Source organism: Stegostoma tigrinum, chromosome 28 (genome assembly GCF_030684315.1).
Source record: "Stegostoma tigrinum isolate sSteTig4 chromosome 28, sSteTig4.hap1, whole genome shotgun sequence".
In the NCBI taxonomy this organism is placed as follows: domain Eukaryota; kingdom Metazoa; phylum Chordata; class Chondrichthyes; order Orectolobiformes; family Stegostomatidae; genus Stegostoma; species Stegostoma tigrinum.
Genome location: NC_081381.1, coordinates 25,743,730 through 25,770,960, shown reverse-complemented (window position 1 = coordinate 25,770,960; position 27,231 = coordinate 25,743,730). Strand labels below are relative to the sequence as shown.

At 43.1% G+C, this 27,231-nt stretch overlaps 1 protein-coding gene across 2 annotated transcripts in view; it reads right to left on the bottom strand.

The window, feature by feature from the left end:
• The window catches only part of chd5 (chromodomain helicase DNA binding protein 5), an 85,097-nt gene that overhangs the window by 21,465 nt on the left and 36,401 nt on the right, over positions 1 to 27,231 (bottom strand). For both annotated transcript variants that reach the window (XR_007250495.2, XM_048561541.2), the window contains exons 12-26: positions 26,774 to 26,879; positions 26,122 to 26,313; positions 25,043 to 25,243; positions 23,993 to 24,130; positions 22,189 to 22,310; positions 19,302 to 19,475; positions 19,067 to 19,208; positions 17,681 to 17,812; positions 15,424 to 15,541; positions 14,306 to 14,430; positions 12,773 to 13,001; positions 9,260 to 9,429; positions 6,244 to 6,418; positions 4,552 to 4,638; positions 4,379 to 4,467 (exon numbers count right to left, since the gene is read on the bottom strand). Coding sequence is in view for 1 of the 2 variants with exons in the window: in XM_048561541.2 (XP_048417498.2) it covers positions 4,379 to 4,467; positions 4,552 to 4,638; positions 6,244 to 6,418; positions 9,260 to 9,429; positions 12,773 to 13,001; positions 14,306 to 14,430; positions 15,424 to 15,541; positions 17,681 to 17,812; positions 19,067 to 19,208; positions 19,302 to 19,475; positions 22,189 to 22,310; positions 23,993 to 24,130; positions 25,043 to 25,243; positions 26,122 to 26,313; positions 26,774 to 26,879 (2,200 nt within the window). In the remaining variant the exon portion in view is untranslated. The remainder of the gene's footprint in view (positions 1 to 4,378; positions 4,468 to 4,551; positions 4,639 to 6,243; positions 6,419 to 9,259; positions 9,430 to 12,772; positions 13,002 to 14,305; positions 14,431 to 15,423; positions 15,542 to 17,680; positions 17,813 to 19,066; positions 19,209 to 19,301; positions 19,476 to 22,188; positions 22,311 to 23,992; positions 24,131 to 25,042; positions 25,244 to 26,121; positions 26,314 to 26,773; positions 26,880 to 27,231) is intronic.

Sequence of the window (27,231 nt, the reverse complement as noted above, 5' to 3'; positions counted from 1 at the left end):
AACCTTTATAAGGTCACTCCTCAACCGCCTACGCTCCGGTGAAAAAATTCGCAGCATTCCCAGTTACTTTTAGATCTCAAACACTCCATTCCCAGCAACATCCTGGTTAATCTTTTCTGAACCCTCTCCCATTTAATTATATCCTTCCTATAACTGGGCACAGAACTGCACACAGTACTCCAGAATAGGCCTCACCAACACACAAATTCAACATGAAGACTCAACTCCTACCCGCAAAGGTCCAAACAATGAAGGCAAGCATGCTAAATACCTTCTTGATCACCCTGTCTACCTGTGATGCAAATTTCAAAGAATTATATATCTGAACCCCTGGGTGTCTCTGTTCTACAGGGCCCTACCATTAAATGTGTAAATCCTCCCCTTGTTTGTTTTACCAAAACGCAATATCTCACATTTATCCAAATCAAGCTCCATCTGCCACTCTTTAGCCCATTAACCTAATTGATCAAGATCATTTTATACTCTTCAATTATCTTCCTCACTACACTACCAATTCTGGTGTCATCCACAAACTTACAAACAGTGTTCCATCTTCTCATCCAAATTGTTTATACAAATGCGGACCCAGCACCAATCCCAGGGGAACACTGCTGGTTACAGGCCTCCAGTTCGAAAAGCGGCCCTCCACAACCATCCTGTGTCTGCTACCGTCAAGCTAATTTTGTATCCAATTGGAAGCTCACCCTGAATCCCATGTGATCCAACTTTACCATTAGTCTATGATGCGGAACCTTGTCAAAGGCCTTACTAAAGTCCATGTAAAGAACGTCTACTGCTCTGCCTCATCAATCAAATTGATCACTTTCTCAAAAAACTCAATCAAGTTTGTGAGACATGGTTTCCTGTTCACAAAACCATGCAGACTATCCCTAATCATTCCTCGCCTCCCCAAATGCACACACATCCTATGTATCAGAATCTACTCCAACAACATACTTCTTTCTTTCTTCTCCTCCTCTCTTCTCCTCCTCCTCCCCCCGCCCCAGCGAAATGAGACCTGTAGGTTCCAGGCTTCTCCTTACAACCTTTCTTTAATAAAGTTGAGACCATGGAGCATTTTGAAAACAGAGTCAAAAACAATGTAGGTCTGAAAGGACAGGGCAAGAGATGAACAGGGCTTGGGTCACAGGCAGGATGTTTTAGGATGGCCTCAATATACAGAGGTAACAAAAGACATGGAGAAGGCTTTCAAGAAGCAGATGAGTTGAAGCAGGCTGAAGTCAGGTGGAGTTACAGAGGAGGGAATACTCGTCATTCAGATAAATATGACACCAAGGTAGTGAAGAGTCTGGTTCATTTTCAGAAATTCACCAGGGACAGGCATGGACTCAGTGGGTAGGAAGAGAAATGTGTGTCAGGGATTGAGGACAATAGTTTCAGTCTTCCCAAAATTTAATGGAAGTGAAGATCCTTCTCATTCATGGGAGGAGATTCCATGCTGACATCATGTCTGACCATTTAGGTTATTTGGGCTTTCTGGATTTGTTAAACACGACCTGGAATAATATCACATTTCTTACAACATGTTGCCTTTGCTGTGTGCTCCTTTCCAGCACAATTTCTAAATGGAGCTCTTTTCTCGGTAAGATACCTGTAAAAGGTAATAAGAACAAGTCTATTGAGACCCCAGACTTGTTTCCGTTGCCTAAGGCATCTGTGAAAGAATTTTACCAAGTGTTTTCTTGTTTTGAATCCTGGACCTAGAGGATTACATGGCTGTGGGGAGAGACAGGAAAGTATCCAATACAGTACTCCTGACGTCTTACTTTGCAACTGACCTGATGGTGCAAGCTGGTGTTTTTAAAAAAAGATAGTAAATATTCCAAATTTAACTGCCCCCAAACCCATACATGACCCTGCCTTAAGTCAGGAATCTGCCACAAGTTGCCTCCTTTTGGGACACCAATGTTTCTCCACCCACCTCGAGATTCTCAGGAAAAGTGAAAAGGAACAATAAAGCCCAGAAGGCTGTACAGAGGCTAACAATGCCCCAGGGATGTGGAGCCATATATGGCCACAGCAGCCTGAGTAGGGCAGTGGCTAACTCATTTCATTCGCTAAAGGACATTAATGAGCTAGTTGGGTTTTTAAGACCAGAATTTGGCATTTTTTGTTAACAAGGTTCAAATTTAGATTTTAATATCTGTCTGCCAGTCTTATGAAACGAGTTAGATCTGCATCAAGTATGTGACCAACCACCTCCAAAGGAACAATGCTTAAAGAAACACAGCGTTGTTAGAAGACCGGTCAAAATGGTCTTATGAAAGGAAACTTCTGCTTGACAAGTTTATTAGAGTTTTTGAGAATGTAACTGGTACGGTAGATAAAGGAAATCAGCAGACGCGGTATGCCTAGCTTTCCAAAAGGCATTCAGTATGCTGCATAAGTGTTAACAGACACAATAAGGGCTCATAGAATGGGGTTGGGGGTGGAGGGGGGTGGGGGGGAGAAGAGATAATATATTAGGATAGAGAGAGGATTGGTTTACAGAGAGGGCATTTTCAAGTTGGCTGGCAGGGAGTAGTGGAGTACCACAAGAATCAGTGCTGGGGCCTCAGCTATTTACAATCAATATTAATAATGAAGAGACAGAGCAATGTATCTACATTTGCTGATGATACAAAGCTAGGTGGAAAAGTAATCTTTGGGGAGGACGCAGAGAGGTTGCAAAAATATACACACAGACTAGTGGACAACAAAGCAACAGATGGAGTAACATGTGGGATCTGTAAATCATTCTGTTTAGTGACTAAGAATAGAAAAGCAGAATCTTTTTTTCAAAACAGTGTGAAACTTGTAAACATTGATATTCAAAGAAACTTGGCTGTGCTGATGCGAGGTATTTGGAAAATCAGCATACTGGTTCATCAAGCAATTAGGAAGGCAAGTGGTATGTTACAAAGGGACTGGAGAAAAGGGATAAAAGTCTTATTACAATTGAGATAGCAAGAACTGCAGATTTTGAAGTCAGAGATAACAGTGTGGGGCTGGAGGAACACAATAGGTCAGGCAGCATCAGAGGAGCAGGAAAGCTGACGTTTCAGGTCAGGACCCTTTTATCATTTCTGAATTCCAATGCTGCCTGGTCTGCTGCGTTCCTCCAACTCCACAGTTTGTTATGTCTTATTACACTTGTACCGTTTTGGTGAGGCCTCATTTGGAGTATTGTGTGCAGTTGTCTCTGCATTTAAAAAATATACTTGCATTGGAGGCAGCACACTCCCTGGGATTAGGGGCTTGTCCTTTGACAAAGGAGTAAACTGGATCTGTGTTCTCTGGATTTTAGAAGAATGAGTGGTGATCCCATTGAAACATGCAGGATTCTGAGCAACCTCAGCAGAATGGATACTGAGAGATTGTTTCTACTGGTTGGAAAGTCTAAAATACAGGGGCATGGTCTCAGGGTGAGGGATCAAGCACTTAAGATTGAGGAGGAGAGAAATTTCTTCTCTCAAAGCATTGTGAATCTTTGGAATTCTTTGCCACAGAGGATTGTGGAATCTCCATCATTTAAGGCTGGAATAGTCAGATATTTGTTCCCCAGGGAATTAAGTGATTTGTGAAGCGTAAGAGTGGAGCTCAAAATCAGCTACAACCACAGAATTTCAGAGCAGACTCAATAGGGTCCACACCCTCTCAATTTTTGTGTTTTTTCTCACTCTGACCTGGAGAAATAAAGTTAATGTGACTGAGAGCATCTTTCTGGTCCTGTGTGAAGAGATGTTCACTTCTTTCTAGTCTGCAAATGGCCTATTAACAGGCAGAGGAAACATCCAAGAAGTTGTAATAGAAAGAGATTATTCAGCCCATTAGACCTTCTCCTCCAATCAACCACCTTAGCTCTATGTCCCTTTGATGACCTTACTGCGCCCCCAAAAAACCTAATTAAAGACAAAGACAAAGTTCTGGGCTTAGCAACATGCCCTGTGTGTGTGTGTGTGTGTGTGTGTGTTTGCTGGAGTCACTGTAGAGGAGGTTTTAATCTGTAACTAACCTTGTGCTGTGCCTGCCCTGGGAATGTAAGATAAGGGCATTGTAGTGAGAGCTTTACTCCGTATTTAGCCCCATACCATCCCTGTTGCAACAGCATTTTATTGAGACAGTGTCGAGGGCACTTTACTTTCCCTTTACTTCTAGTTTATCAGAGCAAAGAGCAATCTATATTCAGTTTAAAGGGGTAGACAGATCTTTACTTTCTGTTTAAAAGACAATAGAGAGTTTTATTCCATCTAACCCTGTACTGCACCTGTGCTTGGAGTTTTTAGAGACAACGTAGAGAGGGCTTTACTCTGTATCTAATCTTGTGTAGTCGTATTCAAAGATCACAATGAAATTAGTTTGAGGAAACTATTTTTACCTCAATATTCCCACCAACCCGTGCCAGTAAGGGTGGGAGGGGTTTGTCTCTTTCCGACTTAAGCTGCCTCCGTGACTGTCTTCTCCCAGCTGGAAAAGACAACATTCAGGATTGAGCGTTCTGGACCAACACAGCTCACAATTCCAATTCCCAAATGAGAAATGAGCCCTCACCTTCAGGCTTCTCCTCAAAGTCTTCATCTTCATCTTCTGACCCGACAGAGTACTCAGACTGATTGTCTGAAAGGTCATCTTGCCACTCTGGAACAGACAGATCGGGAGGATGGGTGGGAGTAGGAACACACAAAATGGGACTATGGGCAAAGGTCAATTGGCCCATCAAGCCTGTCCGATACCACCACAATGCAACTGAGCACCTTGGCACCCAGCCTTTCGTGCCTACAGCCACACAACCTACTGAGGTAAAATTAAATTAAAGCAAAGTCAGGATTTGAAAACTTTTGGAAAAAATCCACATTAGCCTAGTGACCATGATGGGAAGAACTTGCATTGCTTCAATATCCTTCATGGCGCTGGAATGTTCCAAAATGCTTCAGAGCCAATGAAGCTCTTTTTGAAGGATAATTATTACTGAAGTGTAGCAATTTGCACACAGTAAGATCCCAGAGACAGCAACAGGATATCAGTAGTAATGTCTGTTTTACTTATGTTGTTTGAGAGATGTATATTGGCCAGAACACAGGAGGGGGAAGAAAATTATATTATTTGTTGACAACATGCCACAGGATATTTTAAGCTCACCTGACAGAACAGAAAGGACTTTGATTTACAATCATCTGGAAGATAACAATGCTGGCAGTACAACACTCCCTTAGTACTGCATTCAGAGTGCAAGCATTGGCTATAGGCTCAAGTCACTTGGCAGCAGCTTGAACTCATGACCACCTGACCCATAGGCAAGAATGTGATCCACTGACAAAATTGATATATTGTCTAATGCTCTCCCAGCATTTGTTAAACCGAGAAACTGTCTGTTGGATCTCCCCCAATCTCTACTCAAAGAACTGCAGCAAATCACACTTGGTCCACTCATTCTAGAGCCTTTATGCAATCAGCTTTTAATGAAGTCCTCTGGCAGTGTCTGCTTTTTTCAAATTCATCCTCAGCTTTCTGTACACAACAGATAAACTAAAGCCTTTAAACTAGGTATCAGTCTGATTGCTATTCCCTGACCCTGTTGCATGTGTGCAGAGCGATGATGCACACACATCACAAACATTAAAAGAAACTTTGCTGGTTTAAAGGAGTTCAGATCCTTCAGATTCAGATGAGAAATTATCTGTGAAGTAGCTGATACCTTGACAATGGTTGGGAAGCCAGAGCATTCCGGTAATGAGTAGATCAGCTACTCTGGCCAACAAATTTCATCCTCAGCTTCTAACAAATGAGCTGAACTCACTCAGAATGGCCAAACAGGCAACAAAGTTCACACCAGGCTGTGCACACCAAGGGGGCCAAAGGACCCTTTCCCAGATAGTCTTCTTGGAATAAGGTAGTGCTGTTGGATAGGTTGGGCCCCGATTCCAAGGATTCCAATCCCAGAAGTGGCAAATGCTTCAAGGAAAGGGAATGGATTTCCAAATGTCCAATGGCGCGATGTAACATATCCAAACTCACCCCATCCCCGCTACCCATGCTAGCAGTGCGGGGCCACAGAACAATTTCACAAATCTTTGGCCCAGCAGTGATGATGGAGCAAGAAGCTAACCACTGAATTGACTATAGAATGGAAGGGAAGGGAAGGAACTCAAAGACAAGAAAACAAACTGGTTTCAAACCCAATGTGTCCCACCCCCACCCCCTTCCCCTTCATTTTTCAGACATTTCTTTTGTGAAGGTAAATACCTTGGTCTTCTTGTGAAGCATCATTGTAGTTGACTTGTTTACGAATGCGTTTGCCTTTACCCAGGTTCCTGGCAAGATCCTCTTGTTGCTGCTCATAATGATGTCGGAGAAGCTTTTCCCAGTAATCAGGGTCGACATTCTCTTCCTGTTTAATGATCTCTCTCTCAACTTCCTCCTAAGCAATTCAAGACCGTCAACAGATCAGCTGTGTTCAAAGGAAATCGTCCACAAGGGTCAACTTAAAGCGAAGAATGTAAAACAGAACAGACAACATAAATGTCGTCTGCTAATTCAGGACCAAAGCAAGGGCTCCTTCCTGAGATGCATCTCAGGGAAAAGCAAACAAGGACCTAGGAGCTGTTTTTGTCAGGATGTTACAAAGTAAAACATTGTTGAACAAAAGCTAACAAGTCTTACACTATAAGAGCTACTGAACGTCTAACAATCTCTAGATCATCCCTCAGCCTCTGGCATTCCACGGAGAAAAGCCCTGGACCAGTTGTACCAAACCTAAACTAGCAATTCAGTATATTTCCTGAGGACCCAGATCAGCCCACATTCTGCCCGTCTCTCATTCACCTCGCCTAACCTCGGCACCATTCGAACAATATTACTTGGTCTTTAGCCTCTTGAGAGGTTCTACGATCCACAAGTGTTAATTGGCCCAATAACTGGAAAGTAAGCATAACTTATAAATCAGACCATTCTTTGCCATGAATTCTACCCTCTCCTCTCCAAACAACCTACACTTCCCTTTCCTTTATTCTGCCCAATTTCGAACCCTTCAGTACTCAAACCAGGGCTTTTCTCTTTAGAACGAAGGATGAGAGGTGACTTGGTAGAGTGTACAAAATGATCAGAGGTATAGGTAGAGTGGACAGCCAGAGATTTTCTCCTAGGGCGAAGGTAGCTATTACGAGGGGGCATAGTTTTAAAGTGAGCGGAGGTAGATATAGGGGAGACGTCACTGGTAGGTTCTTTACTCAGAGTGGTAGAGGCGTGGAATGCATTGCCGGAGAGGGTAGCGATGTCGGCCTCAATAGGGGCATTTAAGCAGCAATTAGATAGGTATATAGATGATAGTATAAGGTAGGGGTGGAGGTTAGATAGACCTTAGGTTGGGGTAAAAGTTCAGGACAACATTGTGGGCCGAAGGGTCTGTACCGTGCTGTACCGTTCCAAGTTCTATGTTCTAACACCATTCACACCAAGCAAAAGGTAGATACATAATTGTGGGGATAGATTCTGGAACCTGCTAATGCTAATGCTCTAACGCTGGAAACCTTGCTGCCCAACAGACTGATTCTGCTCTGCTGCTAGTTTCTTTATAAACCACTTTGTCTCTCAAACTGAAAAGGTCTGAAGGTGGATAAATCACCTGGACCAGATGGACTACACCGCAGAGTTGTGAAGGAGATAGCTGAAAAGATAGTGGAGGCATTAGTGGTTATCTTTCAGGAATCACTAGAGTCAGGGAAAGTCCCAGAGGACAGGAAAATCATTAACATGACAGCCCTGTTTAAGAAGGGAGTGAGGCGAAAGACTGAAAATTACAGGTCAATCATCCTGACCTCGGTCATTGGTAAGATTTTAAGAGACCATTGTGAAAGATCAGATTTCTGAATGCTTGGAAGTACATGGTAAAATAGGCCAAAGTCAACATGGCTTCATCAAGGGAAGGTCATGTCTGACAAACCTGCTCGAATTCTTTGAGGAGGTAATGAGCAGCTTAGATCAAGGAGAGCCAATGAATGTTATCTACCTGGGCTTTCAGAAGGGCTTTGACAAGATGTAGCACAGGAAGCTGCTGAGCAAGATAAGGGCCCATGGTGTTAGAGGCAAGGCACTAGCATGGATAGAAGATTGGCTGTCTGGTAGAAAGTAGAGAATGGAGATAAGGGGGTCCTTCTGAGGATGGCAGCCGGTGACAAGTGGTATTCTACAACAGTCAGTGTTGGGATCACAACTTTTCACTTTATACATGAATGATCTAGATGGAGGAACCGTGGGAATTCTGACTAAGTGTGTATCATCTGCAAAGATCGGTGGAAGGACAGCTGGCATTGAAGATGCTGCAGAAGGATTTAGACAGGTTAGGGGAGTGGGCAAAGAAGTGGCAGATGGAATGCAATGTGAAAAAGTGAGAGGTCATGCACTTTGGTAGGAAGAACAGTGACACAGGCTACTTTCTAAACGGGGAGGAAATTCACAAATCTGAAGTGTAAAGGGACTTGGGAGTCCTAGTCAGGATTCTCTTAAGGTAAACTTACAGGTTGAGTTGGTATGAAGGGAAATAATGTTGGCATTTATTTCAAGAGGACTAGAATATAAAAGCAGGCACGTATTTCTGAGACTTTAAAAGGATTTGGTCAGACTACTTTTAGAGTATGTGAGCAATTTTGGGCCCAATACCTCAGGAAGGATGTACTGGCCCTGCAGCCGGTCCAGAGGAGGTTCATGAGAATGACCCCAGGACTAAAAGGCTTAACGTATGTATAACATTTGAGGACTGTGGGTCTATACTCAATGCAGTTTAGAAAGATGAGGAAGGGATCTAATTGAAAGGCCTGGTCAGAGTGGATGCTGGGAAGATGTTTCCCTTAGCAGGAAAGACTAGGTCCTGAGGACACAGCCCTAGAGTTAAAGGGAAGACCTGTTAGAACGAAGTTGAGGAGAAACTTCTTCAGTCAGAGTGGTGAATCTGTGGAATTCACTGCCACAGAGGGCTGTGGAGGCCAGGTCATTGAGTATATTTAAGACAAAAGATAGATTCTTGATGGACAAGGGGATCAAGGGATACATGGAGAAAGCAGGAGAACGAGATTGTGAATTTAACAGCCATGATTGAATGGCAGAGCAGACTCAATGGGTCAAATAGCCTAATTTCTGCTCCTGTCTCTTATGGTCTTATTGTCTCTCTCTATCCCCAAGGGCTTCCTGATCTGCCAGATTCGATTCCTTGCTCTAATTCCACGGAACTCTCGCGGCTTTCGGAATGTTGAAAGAAAATCGTCACCTGCTCATCCTCCTCTCGCACCACGTACTGAGCAACTTTGAAGGAGCTGAGATACTCGTTCATGTTTTGAATGTCAGCATCATCTGTGGCATTCTGGTTACGGTCCAGCAGCTTGGAAATGGCACGGTCATCGTAGTGGATCATTCTCATCTCCTCTGCCTCCTTCTCAGCTGCAAGGTAAAGAGCAAGAATCAATACTTTGTGTTTTCTTGGTGTCGACCATTTTTGAATGACCAAGTTATAAACTGACAGGCCTCTCACAACATCATTTGTGACTACTATATTCTTACTTATTTCTCTAGTTCAGTCCCTATTTCTGCTTCTCTCCTTTTTGATAATTCTTCACATCTCTCTTCAATGTCTTCCATCTAAATTCTAGAGTTTCTGATTGACGTTATCATAAATTCTATTGGAAATTTTAGACATCTAAGCTTAACCCTTCAGACACACATTATATTTCTTGCATAAAATGCATATCCATTGATATACATACTGTTACCATCCCACCAGATGTTAATGCTGGGCAAGTCAGATCCGACACCAAAAAAATCTGATCTCTCAAGCCAGGTTATTTGTTTCGGTTTTGACAAGTGGCGTCTCATTGCAACATAAGCACACAATGCTGCAGATTTTGATTTAACAATAAAAATTGAAGTTTATACAAAAGAAATGAAGATAAAACAGAACAATCAAAACTACTTAGAATACAACTTAAAAGAATTTTAAACACAAAAGTATAACCCGAAAGCATTCCTTTACAAAATTAAATAAATGAAACAGCACCTGCATAGCAGCCAAAGCGCATCACCAGTACAGTACCCAAAACAGCACTCAACACAACACAGTCCCTTTATCTTACACTTCAGTAGGTTTAAGTCATTTTTAAATATTTAACTTTTATTCTAAAACTGCACATATCTTCTTCCTGGAGGCATCACACACCTGAGCATATGGACTCAGCTTCAAATAACCCCTTGAGGATTTTATCATAGCACATCTAGTCTGGAACTAACATTAATTCTTCATTGTAAGGCAACCTAGTTCACTATGTCTTTTCAAACTCAGGAGCACCCTTCTGCACAGCCATTCTGTTCCAAGGACTTCAAAGGACTGCTCTACTCCAAGTCAAAAGTGTAACGAAAAGTCCCTCTTTTTCTCTGTTATAGGCATTTCCCTTAAACGAAAACAAAAGTTCCAGAATTCTCCAACAAAACTGGAATTCTCATTATTTCGCAGAATGATCTAAGAGAACAAGAGTCCGTTAATTCTAAAGCTAAGCCTCAAAATTGTTCTTAAAGAAATCAGCACAGCTACAGGTTGATTATTAGCTTAATAATTAACTTCAGAAAAGCCACCAGTTACTAACTCAAACCAGAAACCCAAACTCTCAATAAATAACATTAAAAATTTTACATGTATGTCTGACAGTTTACATAACAATTTATACTGATGATCAAACAGATTTATTGATAGGATTTGACAAAGTCAGAGGAGAATAGTATGTATAGCCTAAATCTGTTGGGCTGAATGGTTGAAGACTTTTTTAAAAATTCATTCACGGGATGACAGCGTCACTGCTAGGCAGCATTTATTGCCCATTCCTAATTGCTCAGAGGGCAGTTAAGAGTCAATCACATTGCTGTGGGTCTGGAGTCACACGTAGGCTTGACCTGGTGAGAATAGCAGTTTCCTTCCCTAAAGGATGTTAGTGAACCAGATGGGTTTTTCCAACAACTGTCAATGGATTCATGGTCATCGTTAGATTCTTCATTCCAGATATTCATGGAATTCAAATTCCACCATCAGTAATGGTGGGATTCGAACCCAAATGTTATCTGGTTCTCTGGGTTAATAGTCCAGCGATAATACCACTAGGCCATCACCTCCCCGACTGTGAAATTAATTACTAATTCTACATAACGTTCCTCTCCAAGTGGAACAGCGAAGAATTTCAGGAAAAGGAGGCCATTCAGCACCGTGAACCTGTTCCCACCACCAATCAGCCCAGCACTGATCTGTGTCTCAACACCATCTATTCAGTAAACCCTTACCCAACAAATTATAATCCTGAGGCTTTGAATTCTCCCATGGAATCCACAGCCTGTGGATGCTCTTCTGTTCTTCTCCCCTTCTCTGACTCTCTTCCCACACCTGATTTTTTTTTAAATTAGGATCGCAACAAAGACCATCTCTCATGACAAAACAGATGCATTTGAGCACATACCCCTGCATTTACTGAAAAAAAAAGTGCCTGAGACTTCCCTCTTTTGCCTTTACGTGACCTGGTTAAAACCAAACTGGAACAGCTTCTTCTGGTAAATTCCTTTTGTAGTCATCAGAAAGTCACCTCAAGCTCTTCATTTCCAAAGAAATTAAATCATAATTCCTCAACATTTCCTCGGAACTTAAATTCCACAATCTTTGTCTGTACTGCCACTCTATGTTTCCTTTTAAGGGCAACAATCTTTCTGATATCCCTTGTTTTTACATTCTAAAATTTGGATTCACACACAGCTCAGACTAAAGAGAGCTCCTCTCTTCTTTTTACAAAAAAAGAGATATTCCCCTCCAGCATTCTCTCCTGCTCCAGTGAAGTCAGTAACTTTCCATGGGTGCTCATTCTCATATATGGTTTGCTGTATGTGTCATTCTAGATGGTGAGGGGGAGGCATCAATAGAATCCCTCCAGTGTGGAAACAGGCCCTTAGGCCCAACAAATCCATACCCACCCTCAGAGCATCCCACCCAGATCCAACCCCTATAGCCCATCTAATCTACACGTCCCTGAACACTACAGACAATTTAGCACGGCCAATCCACCTAGCCTGCACATCTTTGGACTGTGGGAGGAAACTGGAGCACCTGGAGCAAACCCATGCAGACACTGGGAGAATGTGCAAACTCCACTCAGACAGTCACCAGAGGGTGGAATCGAACCCGGGTTCCTGGCACTGTGAGGCTGCAATGCTAACCACTGAGCCACCGTGCCACCCCATCATGATTGGGACCAATCCTGCTCTTCCCCTTCAAAGACAATACAATTTCCACTTGTACTCCCTAGAGCAGGATCTCTGGCCTGAAATCAATCCCTAACACATGCCCCGAGAGCCCATTAGTGCTGCCACACATGACACCAACTGAACTGTCACATGTCAGAGAGCAACCATCCAGGTCTGTAAGGCCCATACGACACTGGACCACATAGTTATGACCCGAGATCAGTAGATAGTTATTCAAAGAAATAAGAAAATATGGAACCAAGCCACAGATAGACAGTTGTGATATGCCTGGACCGGGATCTTGCTAAATGGCATGTACAGGCTCAAAGGCTGAATGGCCTCCACCAATTTCTATGTATCAAATGGATTAATCATGACATAAGTCTGAATAAAGACCAGTGGTAAAGCGTCAACCATCTATGGGAGAAAAGGGGAAATTTCTCCTTGAAGTCCTTCCTGGCTCTATTATATCTGCCACCCACATCCACCCATCACACCTGCCTTACTTTCTCACCTTCATCATCCTTGAAGAGCTCCTCTGTACCAAACTTGAGAATATCATCCAACTCCTGTTTGGAAAGTGAGCCTGACTTGGAGCCCAAGCCTGGCCGCACCACCAGGTGAGTCAACATCATCTTTTTCTTGGCCACTTGCGTAATGCGTTCCTCCACCGACGCTCTGGTGACAAAGCGATAGATCATCACCTTTTTATTCTGACCGATACGATGAGCTCTGCTGAAGGCCTGAAGGACAGACATTCAATTTGTTAGCTCCTCCACTCAACTTTCCCCTCATTGTGGTCTCTCACCCCCAGCTCTGCACCTTTCCAATTCAATTAAAACAGACTGGGCTCTGGGATATTGTCAAAGCAGCCCAGGGAGATCCAATGCTCCAATCTGTCTTCCCTGTGAAGAGGTGCCTCAGTCTCGCACATCCTCTGCACGTTTTTAGGAAATCAGAAACCAGAGGAAGAAAACAATCGTTCATCACTGACAGGTCAACTTCTCTCATCAGATTTCCCCTTTTTTAATCTTAAAACTTCAAGGTTTAGGTATCACTGGCACTTTTGCATGATCCCTATGTTTCCTGGAGGTGGAAGTGGTGGTAGGCCTTCCTTCTGCACAACTGAAAGGCTTGAGAGGTCCTTTCAGGGGAAAATGTAACGTCATGCACACGGGTATGGAATTGGAATCAGGTTTGCTTCCCTAAAGGATGTCAGTTGGGTTTTTTGTTAAATAGTAGCCCAATGGCTTCACTGTCATTTGTACTAACACCAGCTTTTTATCTGCTAAGTTTTAAACTAAATTACACATCATTCAACACTTGCCATCTTCAAAACCTTACTAATTCATACGATATTCACAGTATATGTGTGTCACTGGCTAAGCCAGCATTTATTGTCCATCCCTAGTTGCCCTTGAGGTGGTATGATGAGCTGCGTTCCTGAACCATTGCAGTCCATATTGTGTAGGCAAACCCACGATGCTGATCATGGGGTGTGGGGGGAATGGCAGATTTCCGAAATTTGCCCAGCGACACTGAAGGAACAGTGATATATTTCCAACTCGAGATGGTGAATGGCTTGGAGGGGAACTTGCCACTCCTGCTATAGGGCCAATTTGGTTCATGGTATCACTAAAGGACCTATTAGCAAAAATACTTTTGGGAGACAAAGTTTTACACTCCTATGATTGCCCATTGCTAGTTGTGCAATGTTTAGAGAAAAACTGAGAATTAACCAATTACAGAGAGGGGGGGTGGGGTTTGAGTTTCGCATACACCAATAGAGAACGGCATTAAGTTCTTTTTTGTCAAAGGCATCAATGAATCAATGAGATACATTCTACGCTGCTTTCAGAGTCATTTCACCTGGTATCAACCCATAGATTGCAAGGATTTCTGGACGTGAGTTTGAACACTCAAACTCTGTCTGCTGAAAATCCTGATGTCACAGAATCAAAATTCCACACTGCGACTTTATAGAAAAGGAAGAAATTGATATCAAACAGTCCTACTCTGAAGACTTGAGGAAAGTTCATGCTCTGACCTGAATGTCGTTGTGGGGGTTCCAGTCTGAATCATAGATTACAACAGTGTCTGCAGTAGCCAGGTTAATGCCCAGACCCCCAGCTCGAGTGGACAGGAGGAAACAGAATTGCTGGGCTCCAGGGGCTGCCAGGAGCAACAGAAAGAGAAAGATATGGATTAGCATCCAGTGAATAAACCTTCAGGATCTGTATGCAAGCAGAGAGACAAGGGAGACTCTTTTTAACACTTTTCTCACAGGATTTCAATAGATTTTTGCTCACCAAAGGTATTAAAAGATATTGGCCCATGGCAGCTGAAGTTAGGATAAAAATCAGCCACGATCTCGTTAAATGGCCGAACAGACACAGAGCTGAATAGGCTACTCCTATTCCTGTACCTGCACTAGACAAATAACAACAGATCATCTGCTTTCATTGACATGTCCTATTAATAGGGTACCATGTGGTGCTGGTTTGCTTTGGAACAATCAAAGATTGCACAACAGACCAATCAGCCTAACCTGCCCATACTGGCCCTCTCACACAACTTATCCTTTCAGGTGAATTCATGGCCTTTCCCTGTATTGAAGACAAACATTTGTAAAGCTGTCTCCCTTTCTCTTGCAGTTTGATGCTCCAATTCTTAACACCATATTGCATTTAAAAACTGCTCTTTTCCTTTCTGGTAATTATTCTAAATTTATCCCTTCAGTAACCACTGAGCAAACAATAAAAATATTTTTCCTCATGTTACTCATCAATATCCTTCATAAACATGAACAGTTCTTCCAAATGTCCTCAATTTTTTTTTAAATCCGACCTCATTTTCTCATCTCTACACATACTTAATGTTTCTCATGTTTGGTGTCAGATTAACAAATTCCTTCTGCATCTCCTCTGGAGCCTTGACATCATTTCCTAAAGTAAAAGAATAATAAACACTGCACAGACAAAACAGCAGCCACGGTCTCAAGCTTATGCTCTGTTACAATGGAGGAAGTTCTTTATTTCTTCATAAGCTTGGAGACTGCTCGTTTCTGAAATGTTCAACAAGGTCTTTGGATGAAAGGTATATTATTGCTTTTGTAACATCCACGAGAAAGGTAAAAGCTCTCTCTAACCACGAACATCAGCTCACCATTAAACCGGTCAATAGCCTCCTGCCGCTGATTGCCTGTGATGCTTCCATCGATCCGCTCATACTTGTATCCATCGTACTCCAGGAAATCTTCGAGCAGATCCAGCATCTTAGTCATCTGTCAATCACAAACAGCACTTTTACCCACAACCAAAATCCAGGACACCAACCCGAACCCTAATTCAACCAAATTCTGCATTCTCCACTGTGCTCCTTGGCATAGAGACGATAAGATATAGGAGCAGGAATTAGGCCATTCAGCCCACCAAGTCTGCTCCAGTGCCATTCAATCATGGCTGATAAGTTTCTCAAACCCATTCTCCTGCTTTCTCCCAGTAACTTGTGAACCCCTTGACAATGAAGAAACTAATCTATCTCCATCTTAAATATACCCAATGATCAGGCCTCAACAGCCTTCTGTGGCAGGGAATTCTGGAGATTCATCACTCTCTGGCTGAAGAAATTTCTCCTTATCTCCATTCTAAAAATTTCTCCTTTTACTCTAAGGCTGTGCCCTCGGGTCCTGGTCCCTCCTACGAATGGAAACATCTCCCCAACATCCAGTCTGCCCAGGCCATTCTGTAAGATCCCCACCCTCATCCTTCTAAACTCCATCAAGTATAGACCCAGAGTCCTCAAACGTTCCTCGTATGTTAAGTTTTAATTCTTGTGATCATACTTGCGAACCTCCTCTGGACCCGTTCCAGGGCCATTACATCCTTCCTGAGGTATGGGGCCCAAAACTGCTCACAATACTCTAAATGTGGTCTTACCAGACCCTTACAAAGCCACAGAAGTGCTTTTATATTCTAGTTCTCTTGAAATCAATGCCAACATTTTATCTGCCTTCCTAACTACCGATTCAACTCACAAGTTTACCTTAAGAGAATCCTGGGCCAGGATTCCCAAGTCCCCCAGCACTTCAGAATTCTGAATTTTCTCCCCATTTAGAAAGTAGTCCACAACTCTGTTCTTTCTATCAAAGTGCACGACTTCCCACTCTCTCATGTTGTATTCCATCTGCCACTTCTCCGCCCACTCTCCTCACCTGTCTAAATCATTTTGCAGCCTCCCCGTCTCCTCAATATAACCTGCCGCTCTTTGTATCATCTGCAAACATAGCCAGAATGCCTTCAGTTGCTCCATCTAGATCGTTAATGTACAGAGTGAAAAGTCGTTGTCCCAACACTGGTTTTCAGAATATTTGAATTTACTAACTTTGCTCAAATCCCTCCCATGTCCTTACCGCACCTTTGAAGACACTGAACTCTTATGAATTGTATCATTGTTGTAATACAGGGAAATGTAGCAGCCTGTGATTGCAGAGCAAGAATCCACAAAATGGCAACGAATTTTTTAAAAAATGAGTCAATCCATTTTGAGCCAGTGGTTGAGGATTAAATTCTGGTTGGGACACCAAGATCACCTGCCCTGCCCATTTTTCAATAATGCCGCATGATACTTGAACTGGAAAACTGAGATGGTAGATTTAAAAATCTTAAAATCAGCATTTCCAACAGCGCAGTGCTCCCACGCATAGTTTCAACTTGGATTATGTGCCTGTAGTTAGTGAGGGACTGGAACAGGCGTACTATCAAAATATCCTATTAATCCACAGGCTTCCAGGAGAGTTCACTGGACAGGAAGCAGTGCTCTGGCTAAATATCCCCTTCCTCACTCAGATAGGTGAAAACTCACGACGGTTCCCTATCCCTCAGGAAGGATGTTGAAGAAGGGGAGTTGATAAAGATCCCATTTGACATGTCAGCCTTGGGTAGTTACTCAGATAATCTATTTGTGACAATGACTGAGGGTTAAGTATTGGCCAGTTCATCAGGGAGAATGTCCCTGCTGTTCCTTAAATTAGTGGTAACTCACCTTCAAGTGAAAAGGTTATGGGTCCAAAGTGCCACTCCAAGACTCAAGGTTGGCACTCCCAGTGCAGCAGTGAGGAAGTGTTACTCTGTCAGAGATGCCAATTATTGCATGAAATATTAATTCGAGTTCTGATCTACCCTCAAGGGTAGACATAAACGATCACAAAGCAATAATTCAAAGATCAGCAGAGACATTCTTCTTGATGGTGGCCAACAGTTATCACTCAACAATATCACAAGCAGACATCTGGTCATTGCAAACTTCCACAAATAGCCATGTGACAGAGTTTGAGTTAGCTGCCACATCTCCCACACTGCAGCAGTGCCTACCCTTCAAAAGGGACCTCACTGGCTGCAAAGCAATTTGAGACATTAGTTACCTGAGAGAAGATCAGCACTCTGTGGCCTTGGCTGTGCAGTTTCTTCAGCATCTTCTGAAGTAGTATCAGCTTCCCGGAGGACTTCACCAGAGAGTTCCCATCATATGATCCATTTGGTAAAACTGGAGCTTCCTGTCAACACCAGTAAGGCAGCATTACGATTAATATCTGTGTCAAGTACAGTACACAGTCAGATCCCACGTACACCCACCCTCAGAAAAGCTACTGGGAGAGGGCTCTTCATTCCTTTCTGAGGAGCAATAATTCCTCAGGGATGCTCGGAAGCAGCAGTAACCTATAGCTGCTCTCTTCGACTAGCCTAGTGTTTATTTCCCATGAGGACATTCCTCATGAACCAGCTGATATTGACATAACTCAGTGTCCTGCTGAGACTGGTTCACATATCAGCCCAGGTCAGGTAAGGACTACAGGCTTCCTTCCAATTAATGAGGTGGGGGGGCTTTTGCACCTATCCAGCAGCTTCATGGTCATTTTTACCGATAATAGAATTTTATTTCCAGATGTGCAAGGACTGAGTCCAAATCCTCAAACTGCCATGTCTAGATTTGATCTTATTCTCTGGATTGTTAGGCCAGTAGTCAAACTATTAACTACATCACTCTGTATTACACAGCAGTGGCTGCCTCAATGAAAACTGTGCCGTATAATGGCCAAACTGTCCTAAGTGGCTCTGCGCAAGACTGTGAGCTTCTCAAACACTGCACTGTGGTGCTGATAGAGAGACTATTCATGTAGTCAGTCAGTCAATCAGGAGACTGCTGGATCCTACCCAGGTCACTGGGGCATAAAAGCTCAATCTACTGCACAATCTTGTTCCTGATCTCACTCAATAGAAATTTTATAAACTGGACTCATGTGGTGTGGTGTCGGTGAACCACAGTCAGAAGGCCCAGGCTCAAATCCCACCTGCTCCAGAGGTATGCTATAACACATCTGTACAGGTTGGTTTAAAGAAAATACTTACAACAGAGCCTACGTTTGAAGAATTACTTCAGTGGCTGTGATTTGAGACATGATGACATTCCAAAAGGCATTTTGGGGGCTCTTTTGGTGCAGTGGGAGTATTTACCTATATCTGAGCCAGGAGTGCTAGGATCAAATCTCACCTGCTCCAGCAGTGAGAAATAACATCTCTGAACAGGTTGATTAAAAAAATAACCTTGACTTGCTCACCTCTACAGGCCAGGGGAGTTCTCAGTCTGCATGAAGTTACCTGATCCATGTCAGAGCTGCTTGCAGGTTTCCCTTGATTAAGGAAGGGGGAAGTGAGGGACACAGGGCTCATGCCCATGATCACTACCCAATAATTCCTACTGCCAAGTGCAGGGCAACAGCAGAATTGGAAAATTACAATTTGACACATACCCCTGCTGCAACCGGAAATAAATAGGGATGGTTACAACATTTCTTCAGATCCATCATGATGTTCAGCAGTGACACCTGGTTCCCACCCCCTTTCGAATTCAGAGCCTCGAAATTCTTGGTCAGGATGAACTTGTAATATTTCCTGTGAAGCCATACAAACAATAAGATCAGAACTTAAGGATGAGCCATCAGCAGAACTGGACAAAGGTTCGCTATTAGTTTTTTCACAACTTACTTCTGCATGGAGCTGAGCTCCACACGGACTATCAGCTCTGTCTTTGACGGCATGTTCTTAAAGACATCAGCCTTGAGACGCCTCAACATGTGTGGGCCCAGAAGGTCATGAAGCTTCTTAATCTGGTCCTCCTTTGAGATGTCAGCAAACTCCTCCAAGAAGCCTTCCAAGTTGCTGTAACAAGACAGAAACAGTCATAGCTGCCACGTCATCGTTCAGTGCTAGGCTCAGGCTGCCTGAAGGTGCATGCAGCCCTATCTCCTCCTCAAACCAATTTCTCAGCTGGACAACTCTTTATTCAAAACTAGGGTCACTGGTAGAGCCAGTCACCTGTACTCTGGTTTCAGTCATACCCATGCACCCTCTATTTCAGCTTCGCTCTGGGGTCTGTAACCCTCAGGCAACTGTACTGTGGTGTAATCAGGTTCCAGTGCAGCATCCCAGGGTAACAAAATAACAGTCACAGCTCATGCTGTGAGTTTACAGCACAAATCAGAAGGAATGCAAAGAACCAAAAAGTGGGATTTTTCTCCTGGCTCAGGGGCAAAAAAAACATCCACTATCAAGAGAAAAAATTGCAGTCACATTTAGACTCCGCACAACCATAAACCAGCTCTATGTCCATGTGCACTATGCCTTACCTTTCATCCCACGGAAGCAGCCTTCATACTGTGTCCAAATCATGGCAATCCTCTTTGTCCATCACAGCCCTGTCTCTCCCTTCACCTTTACAGACACAATCCCCTTTCGTTCTCTCAGTCACCACCACAGCCACTGTTCCTCCTCTCCATTACAGTTTACTCTCTTGCTAGGTCTCAATAAAGTCGCATTTTACACTCTCAGCCTCCCTCACCAAGAGGTTCCAGAAACTACTGTGTGGAGTCCATTCATCAGAGCCAAACAATTCCAGAGTTAGGGAAAGGAAGGAAACCCGCAGCAGGATCAGACTTCCAAGCGGCAACCCAGCACTATGACACTGGATCTGGGTCTGGATGTATTCCACTTTCCATGAACTGGATCCATGCCTTGGATCACACATGAAGGATGGGTAAGGCAAGCGGCCAGAGACTTATCAACAATAGTAAAGGAGAGGAAAAAAGATTTTAGACATAGTAAGCCCAAAGTGGAAGAGCATTCATTTGTGTATATTTAAACCCATTGCCCTAGTTTCGCCAATTCACTTCGCATGGTGTTTCTCTGGATTTGAGTCTCTGTAATGGATAGTGTTGGGTAACAGGATAAGACTTTGTTTTGCTGTGTTTTTGAAAGTTGTTTAAATAGTGTTCCATGTTTAGATAGCTTGATTCCTTTGATTCTGTATGTTTAATATACTAATGTATGTTAAAAAAAAATCTCCAGACTTGTGTGATGTTGTTTCAGGGAATAAGCACATTAATTAAATTAAAAACAAATATTTAACAAGAAGTAGATGCCCAGTAGTACTTTCAGCTGAGATCATAATACTGCCAATAAAAGATCAGATTATCTATTTTAAATTTGCACATTCTTCAACAATTTGCAAACTCGTGTTTAGTCCACCCTACCAATTAGCCAATGCTCCCTCCGTAAAACATGTCTCTAATGATTCAATAAATGAAAACAACAAAGAATAAGGATTTCAGGATTCTTAATATCTAATGTGGAGAACTGATTGTAAAATCAATTGATTAATAGTTCAGGGTCACCTTTTGGGTTTAAGAAAAAATGCTTATAAAAGGTATTTTGACTAAAATATTTAAGAAAAATTAATTGTCTGACTTGAGACTCAAAATAATCACCCTAGGATTATGAGACCCATTATCTACCAACTTCACTACCCAGTATGTGTGGGAACTCTCAGTACAAGGCTATCACACACTGGATCTAGCTTAAGGAGGCACATTCATATAAAATCCCAGGAGAGTGCAATCGGATTCCAGACTGAGACGAGGGATGAATTGCTGCCAGAAAATTACAGTGCTGTAGTGAAAAGCTACAGTGAAATTTCCATCGTAATGTTACTTGGTGGTATTATTGCTGAGTATTGAACTTTATGAGTGGAGTTCTGAAGGAGTGCGTTCATTTCAAGTTCCACTGCTGTAGATCTCACAGCCTTTGATAGATCCAAATTCCTGACACTAACCAGAAAGGCATCAGGAGCAGTCAGGCAAGTGCTAGCGATTACTGTGAGTGACTGTATGTACAAAACCAGCAGAATCATAGAATCTCTACAGCATGAAGAGGCCTTTCAGCCCATCGAGTCTACACCGACCCTCCAAAGAGAACCCCACCCAGACCCACCTACTAACTCTACCCTTGTAACCTTGCATTTCCCACAGCTAATCCAGCTGGCCTGCGCATCTTTGGGCACTGAACAATTTAGCACGACCAATCCACCTAACCTGCACATCTTTGGACTGTGGGAGGAAACTGGAGTACCCAGAGGAAACCCAGATAGAGATGGGGAGTGTATGCAAACTCCACACAGACAGTCACCCAAGGGTGGAATTGAACCCTGGTTCCAGATGCTGTGATGCAGTTGTGCTAACCACTGAGCCATCTGACTCCTTTCCAGCCAGCAGCAGGAGTTACACCAGAATCAAAGAACTTAATTGTTTCACATTACCCCTTTCAAACATTGTTGAACTTGATCACACAATATAAAGAAAACATTCACAAACTGCTAGCCTGTTAATGACCTACCTGCTTGGTTTCAAGAGATGTTATGGCAGAAAATTATACCGAACATAAGAAATTCACAACATTGCCGTTAAACCCCTGTGGAAGGTAAAAACCACTCTGCTCTTACTGACCCGGCTACCTCTGTGTTTATATAGTAAACTATTTCATACTTGCTAAGAGATGGATCTATATATTAGAAAGGAATTAAGGTAGTAACACAACTTACTTAAAGCGTTGAGGAGTAAGGAAGTTCAGCAAGTGGAAAAGCTCCTCCAGATTATTCTGTAGTGGTGTCCCAGTCAGCAGCAGCTTGTAATCAATCTTGTAAGCATTCAGCACCCTAAAATACTGAAACATTCAACATTGAGAAATGAACAACTCTTCACAAACTAGCATCAAACAACAACATCAACAGAACCACATGCCCCGAGGCCACATTTTAATTGACACGGGATAAACTGCTTGAGTTTATTTCAGGGTCCCTCCACCTTCCCTGCCCTACCAAAGGCACAGGCTTAAAATCGTGCAGTACAAGGTAGCCTTTCGGCCCATCGAACCTGTGCCAGCTCTGTGGAAGAGTTGGCTAATTCAAACCACACCCTCATAACTCGGCAAATATTTCTCCTTCAAGTACGTTATTCAATTCTCATCGAGAGGTTACCACTACACCTGCCCTCACCCACAAGCAGTACAATCCTGATCATAACAACAGGTTGAGCAACATAAGTTATCTTTCCCCACTCTGGCACATTACACATTAAATCTGTCCCCTTGATTACCAGTCTTCTGTCAGTGGAAACAGTTTCCTTTTAACGACTTTTAGAACCCTTCGCAATTCTGAACAGTCTGATTAAGTTTCCCCTCAATCATCTTGCTCAAAAAGGAGAATAATCTCAGTTTCTCCCTCTCAGCTCTAATTTGTGGAGGAAGGGAGCTGATTGCTACCACCACTTGCCTGAATATCATCAGATACCATCATGCTGCGGAGTTCAATGAGTAGATCGGCTGGATTTATCCTTCAGTCAAAGCAGTATGTTGGAAATAAGTGCAGGAAACGTAAGGGTTTATGGTGGGAAATCTTTTTTTAAAAACAGACAACTGACTTTGCGGCACCTCTGACAGACTGAGGGGTGTCTGGATTTTACTTTTCATAATGTGCACACAGGAGGCTGAACCAGCTGTCAGGACCCCAAAACAGAAAGAAAGAAATGAGCGATCATCACAAGGACAGGAGATGGGATATTCCTAGCTGAAATCATGGAAACGGGAAGATGGTGGCGAACAGTCTTTGAATACAGAAGGTCTGTGTCCTTGGGGCAGAGGGGTAGACAGGGTAAAACCACTTAATCTGGGAGGGTTCAGGCAATCAGCAACATGGGGTCATTAGTTTAAAATGACCTTGAGAGATTGAAATAAGGATATATTTTCTTGTGCAGCAGCAGCATGAAATTTTTTGCCACTTGGAATATTGGAGGAAAATATCTTCTTGCTTAAGGAAAACTTTTATAAATATGAATTAGAGACAAATGTCGGGCTAAAGAGAAATAAGTGAGGCATTGAAGTTATTTTTGTATTACACTCGCAAAGACATGGTGAGGCAGTCAGCCACCACTTGTAACTAGAAGCCTCCACAATTCCAAAATCTTCAGTTTACAACAGGTACTGATTTAACTGTCATTAAACTACTTGTTATTTTACTTCTCATTGGTTTGTTGATCACCCCTTGTTTCATTGATTCAGTGATCCTCTGGTACCAGGCACCACTCTTCAGCTACATACCTCAATAGTGAATGTCAGCAAAACATTTGGCTGTGAACTCCCTCTCTCGGTCTCCAAACAAACCCCAACCCACCCCCAAAACTCACCTGATCTCCAGCCAAATACCACCCCCAAACTCACTCGATCTCTAGACAAACCACACCCTTTCCCAACCAGACTTGGAACTACTGCACCTACCCCCCCCCCACCCCCAACTCCAGGTGACAGCCCTGCCCGAGACCCCAAGAGCAGAGACACCACATCATACTTACTTTGGATTGGTTATTTTTCAGCCTGTGAGCTTCATCAACAACAAGACATGCCCAGTCAATGGATCCCAGAATCGTCTGATCAATGGTGATCAACTCATAAGATGTGAGCAGGACATGAAACTTTATTTGTGCCTCGCTCTGAAAACAGAAACATTCCATCTTGTTATTACCAATCTCAAACACACTGGTTACTCGGCAAGAGGTCCCTGGATAGACAAATCAGACACATCTGTAAGAACTGAAAACAATGGCACTGACTTCAGAGGCACAGTGTAATACTTTGCAAACTATGAATTTCCAGCATTACTGTAAATCATCTTCATTCTTAAGTAGAACTTCATAAAGCTAACAAGAAGTAGTAACACTGCTTTGCCTTTTATCGTTCTCACATCTCCTCAAAGCAGTGGGCAAAGTAATCTTCTAATTTTGACCCAAACAGCCATTTAGCATTCATGAAGAAGAGAGCCAGCAGGCTATCAGTTACAGCTGGCATCACAGCCAGGGCCTGACCTGCCCCAAATAAAAAGGTTCATTGGATAGTGACCAATAGCAAGAACCTCAACATATTTTTCCTTACCTTATCCATAGAGCTGTCCCAAATCACAGATCCCAGTTGAGTCAATCAACTCCACACAAAGAGACAAAACCTGAAGTGACCTAATCTATCGGACTCAATGCCAAAACCAATGTGCTAAACTAAACCCATTACAGAATCGATACCCTGACTGCAGTACAGAAAACTCAAAGCTTTGTTGAATGCACCTTCCAAATCCTCTCAGATACAAAGGAACAGTGCCAACTCAGATTCCCTCCATCCCAATTTGGAAATACATTGCTGTTCCTTCAGTATCACTGGGTCAAAATTCCTGGAACTTGCTCATTCGCTTCTGTAAAAATACTGTCACGACACAGAGTGCAGGGTTCAAGGAGACAGCTCACCACCAAACAGCAAACAAGGACAAATGAAAATTGACAAAATTCATCCACCGTGTCAGCGCTACATTCTGAGAATGAACAAAGAGGGTCTTGCGCAGAAAGTGAGATACTCACCTTCATCCTGAATGTTTTTCTCCCACCCTTGATTATGTTATCATCGAAGCAAAACTCGTTCTCTCGGATGACAGCTCTGCAGTCTTTGTCTCCCGTGTAAGTCACCACATAGAAGCATGGTGCCCATAGCGTGAACTCCCGCTCCCAATTAATAATGGTGGACAGTGGAGCACTCACCAGGAAAGGTCCCTTGGAGTGGCCCTGGAAAACAGACAATACATCTATTCTGTTAAATCCTTGTCAGTGCTGCTGCTGACTACTACAGTGAACTGACTAGACCCTGCTATCCATGAGTCATCACGGATCAATTAAATCCACGGCAAAAATAGAGCTGGCAGCCATTTTGTGGTCAAGACAGAGTCATAGCATGGAAACAGGCCCTTTAGTCTAACCAGTCCATGCCAAACATAATTAAACTAGGCCCACCTGCCTGGTCCTGGCCCAAATCCCTTCAAAATTATCCAAATGTCTTTTGAACGTTGTACCTGTGCCCACATCTACCACTTCCTCAGGATCTGCTCAATATTTTTAGTGTTAGGAATCAAAGCAAGTGACAAGAGAGACAGCTCAAAAATATATTAAATTTGGTCAATGAGCAATGTTTAAGGAGATAATTTAAACTTTCACTCCAACTATGAGCAGCAAATCAAGTCTAAACATTAAATAGAAAAAGGCTAAAGTATTATTGTTAGTAAAGCAGTCGACAATAAGCCCACAAACAGATACTTAGTAAGTTTACAGAAGAGCTATCAAAAAGAACCTTCCCTCAGCATGCTAATTAGCTAGGACTGGACAGATGTTATTGAAAATAAAATTAGACATGATGAGATGCAGCCAAGATGTCAACAGTGATGAGACAGTCAACCTCCTGGAGAGAACTCCTTCAAGGGCAAGTCAATGTATTGGAAGAATGAGCTGAAAAGAAACAGTGATACTGCTCCCAAACCTGGGACAGGGCTTGGACTCTCATTCACCCAAACATGTGATCACAGCTTTTCACACTAGCCTGGATCTTAGGTACCAAGCACAGCCATGAAGCTATCCCCGTCCCAAAAACTCCAGCTCCAAACGTTCCTCACCTCTTTGAACAGCGAGTACAGAAATACAATCGTTTGAACGGTTTTCCCTAATCCCATCTCATCAGCCAAAATTGTATCAGTGCCCTGCGCCCAAGAGAAACGTAGCCAGTTCAGGCCCTCTAGCTGGTATGGGTGGAGGTTGCCTCCTGTGGCATCAATGTACTCTGGTTGCTTGTCAAACTTCACAGTTGGCTATGGTGAGAAGGAAAAGGATACAATCATTCCAGCACATTTAACACATAATCAACTAAGATTAACTACAATCCACTAACGATCAAACAGCCCTGTTCGGTAAATTCCAGCAAACAGCCGATTGCAAGTAAAATGACAGGATGCAAGTCCTTTCCGGACACTGCCTGCAAGAATGCGTATCTAACCCCGTGCTGTACCTGTCCTGGAAACGTTTGACGGAGAGAGATTAGAGGGAGCTTTGCTCTCTATCCGACTGCATGCCATAGCTAGCCTGGCATTGCTTGGGACAGGGTAAAGTGAGCATTACTCTCCATCTAACTGCACGCCGTACCGTCCGGGGAGTGTTGGCAGTGTGGAGGAGGTTCTCCTGTGTCACCAATCCCATCAGTGCAGAGGAAGATTAATTCTGTATCTGATTACACCACATCTGCACCAACAAACTCTGCTGGTCGTGACTTACATCAACCACAGGCTGTGCTGGAGGTGGGTCGAAGACCAATTCCCTGGCTTTACGTCCTTTTTTCGGTTTTCTCACTGGTCTTAAATCTTCTCCCAAAATCAATTGCCTGCACAGAGAGGAAAAAAGAGGAGAGAAAAAAAAGGGGGGTGGGGGGGAAGGAAGAGGAGAGAGAGAGAGAGAGCGAGAGAGAGAGAAAAGGAAGAAGCGAGAGAGAGAGAGAGAAGGAAGGAGCAAGAGAGAGCGCGAAAAGAGAAGAGGAAAGAAAGAGAGGGAAAAGGGGAATAAAAATCAAAGCATGTGAGCTGCAGATCCAACTCTCACCGAAACAGAACAGCATCACCAACCATTGCCCATTTATCAGTCACATTAAATCAGTCACATTAACCAAGCTCTTGATGCAATTCCCTCCTCTTCCTCTTTCTCATCTTTCAATACCTCAGCCAGCATCAAGACCCATA